The 2,886-nt window shown below is 64.2% G+C and overlaps 2 protein-coding genes across 2 annotated transcripts in view; one reads left to right on the forward strand and one right to left on the reverse strand.

The window, feature by feature from the left end:
* Window positions 1–1,774, forward strand: part of F751_2107 (Structural maintenance of chromosomes protein 4) — a gene marked incomplete at both ends in the record, with an annotated part of 6,001 nt that extends 4,227 nt beyond the window's left edge. Inside the window, 4 exons of the mRNA XM_011401156.1 lie at window positions 165–341; window positions 432–635; window positions 930–1,248; window positions 1,548–1,774. Coding sequence (XP_011399458.1) covers window positions 165–341; window positions 432–635; window positions 930–1,248; window positions 1,548–1,774 — 927 coding nt within the window. The remainder of the gene's footprint in view (window positions 1–164; window positions 342–431; window positions 636–929; window positions 1,249–1,547) is intronic.
* A 190-nt stretch (window positions 1,775–1,964) lies between these two features.
* F751_2108 (putative serine/threonine-protein kinase vps15) overlaps window positions 1,965–2,886 on the reverse strand; it is a gene marked incomplete at both ends in the record, with an annotated part of 9,865 nt that continues 8,943 nt past the window's right edge. The window contains 4 exons of the mRNA XM_011401157.1: window positions 1,965–2,100; window positions 2,220–2,263; window positions 2,413–2,562; window positions 2,680–2,796. Coding sequence (XP_011399459.1) covers window positions 1,965–2,100; window positions 2,220–2,263; window positions 2,413–2,562; window positions 2,680–2,796 — 447 coding nt within the window. The remainder of the gene's footprint in view (window positions 2,101–2,219; window positions 2,264–2,412; window positions 2,563–2,679; window positions 2,797–2,886) is intronic.

Below are 2,886 nucleotides of genomic sequence, written 5' to 3' on the forward strand. Positions count from 1 at the left end.
TAGGGTTGGGGGAGAGTTTAGGGGGGGGGGGGTGAAGGAGTGAGGGGAAAGGCATATCCAGAGACCTACTGTGCCCACACAGCGTTTCCCTTGGGTAAATGTTCACCACTGTCCCACCTTTCGCACACCCCTACCCCCCCCCCCTTACACACACACTTCGGCAGGAGTTCAAGGCGCTGGACGAGGCGGCGCTGGAGGTGCTCAAGGGCCGGAACGCGGCCGAGGCGGCGCTGGCGGAGCGAGCGGCGGACCTGGCGGACCTGCGCGCCGGATTTGAGGCCAAGAACAGGGAGGTGGGCGTCATCCGGCGCGTGGAGCAGGACATCCTGGCGGAGATGGAGGTGCAGCGCGTCGCGGCCAAGGACGAGGCCGGCAAGCGGCGGCTGTGGGCCGCGCGCGCGGCGGCCGCCGACGCGGAGATGGCGGAGAAGTGGGGCGAGGCGCCCGCCGCGCCCACCCCCGAGGAGCTGGCGGCGGCCAGCACGGAGGACCTGCAGTACCGCACCACCCTACTGCGCGAGGAGATGGAGCGCATGAGCATCGACCTCACCGCCATCGAGGCCTGGCGCGCCAAGGACGCCGAGTACGGTGTGCGAGCCGCCGAGCTGGAGAGCGCCACCGCCCAGCGAGACGAGGTGCTGGAGGGGGAGGTTCATCGGTCCTGGAAGGGTGTGTGTTTCATGTCGAAGGGCCTGTGTGAGGGTACGGGTGTGATACCAGACCCCGGTGGCTGGAAATGGCCACCTGCAGCGCCACGGACGAGGGTCAGCAGTGAGGGAACTCTCTGGAATGGAGTATTTTCAGCATCCCTGCACGACACTCGGCGATGAGAACCCTCCGAGGAAACTCTACGCTGTTCTCCCCGCCGAATCCACGTATACAACCCGACCCTGGTTCCCCCCGCACACACACACACACGCAAATCGCAGGTGCGGCGTGCGCACGAGGACCTTCGCAAGCAGCGACTGGACGGGTTCATGGCCGGCTTCAACGCCGTGTCCCTGAAGCTGAAGGAGATGTACCAAATGATCACGCTGGGCGGCGACGCTGAGCTGGAGCTGGTGGACTCGCTGGACCCCTTCTCGGAGGGCATCCTCTTCTCGGTGCGCCCGCCCAAGAAGTCGTGGAAGAACATTGCCAACCTGAGCGGGGGGGAGAAGACGCTGAGCTCCCTGTCCCTGGTCTTTGCGCTGCACCACTACAAGCCCACCCCGCTCTACGTCATGGACGAGATCGACGCCGCCCTGGGTGAGCGGCTGAGGGGCTGGGGATCGGGCGAGTCGTTGGCGCGGGGAGGTTTGGGGGGGTTGAAGGGCGGAATCGTGAGGGAGAGGATGAAAGGCTGAGTGTGCATGAATGGGTGGAGCGGGACACTCGGTGGGCCCTGGACTGCAACTCGGTGTGGCGGGACAGATGAGCATGACATGGGCTCGGGGGTTTTGTCTTTGGGCGTCAGGCATCCAACGACACCACTTGTGCAGCCCTCTCCCAGGCCCCACTCACCAACCCCTCCCCAAACACCCAACAACCCCCCACCCTGCACGCAGACTTCAAGAACGTGTCGATCGTGGGGCACTACATCAAGGAGCGCACCAAGAACGCGCAGTTCGTCATCATCTCCCTGCGCAACAACATGTTTGAGCTGGCGGACCGCCTGGTGGGCATCTACAAGACCGACAACGCCACCAAGTCGGTGGCCATTGACCCCGGCGCGTTCGTGGTGGGGGCCACGGGCCCCGCACCGGCGGTGGCACGGCCGGTGCTGGCGGCCTGACGTGGGGCCCTCATCGATGTGTCTGCCCCTTCTCATCAGAACAGGGCGCTTGAAGCACCAGCTGCCACTGTGCGCCTGACTCCCTGTTCAAGGCTGCCCCAGCCCACGGCTCGCCCGATAACTACCACCCTGACTTGTACAAGAGTATTCTTCAGAAGGCAGCACAAGCCCCCAAGCCCCCCCCCCACGCTCAGTCCAGGAAAAACATGGTCACAATCTTCTTCTCAGCCTTGGCCTCCTGGCACGTCTCCAGGAGCAGGCCAGAGTCATGGAAGGCGAAGCAGATGATCTGCGCCACGCGGCCTATGATGTCACGATTGCACAGCCTGTGGGTTGGGAAAGGGCTGGGGAGGTGAGCAATCCTGGAGGGCATCGCACTTGACTCGGAAGCTCACCCTGGCATGCCCCTTGCTGCCCCGCCCCGACATGCCTGCTGGCCTCTGACAGCTGCATGTCATCGTTCTGGGGCATCTCTATCAACTGAGGCACCTGTGGGCGTTGGAAGGTCATGCAGCGGTTGATGGGGGGGCAAAATCGGGCGAGGCATGCAATTGAAACGCAGACCCTCTTCGAGCTAGGAAACTCGAGACAAACACAAGATGCTCTGAGGGCCAGGCCATCAACCAGTGGCCTCTGACCTGTTGAAGGAGCTCCTGGCTCTCCAGGGGCTGCTTGGTGAGGCTCTGTGGCAGGACCACGGTGAGGAGCTCCGGGTTCTCAGCTCTCAGCGCCCCTCGAATCACCGCCGCGTTCGTCCCGGTAGCCCCGGAGGTGTAGATGTGATTGCCCTGCGGAGAGCAGGTGCCGTGAGCTTGACATGGCGTCCCACGCACATCCCGGGCGGGGGAGCATGCTGCCTCTGCGCCCTGCTGGGGACCACCAGGGGCCAGCAGGAATGCACGCACCGTGAGGATCATGGCGTAGGCCAGGACCTCGATCAGCTGCTGGTGCATGAAACCCATGTTCCGCGTCCCAAAGAATCCCAGCTTCCGTGGTCCATTGTTCTGGATGGCCAGGAATTCCTGGAGGCAGAGGGCATTGGTGGGCAGGTGGGTGGAGGGGGGGGGGAGGGCTTCGGATCAGCGCCGCGCTCTGTACGTGGGGGAGGGCTA

This window comes from Auxenochlorella protothecoides (assembly GCF_000733215.1).
Source record: "Auxenochlorella protothecoides strain 0710 unplaced genomic scaffold scaffold2, whole genome shotgun sequence".
Lineage (NCBI taxonomy): Eukaryota > Viridiplantae > Chlorophyta > Trebouxiophyceae > Chlorellales > Chlorellaceae > Auxenochlorella > Auxenochlorella protothecoides.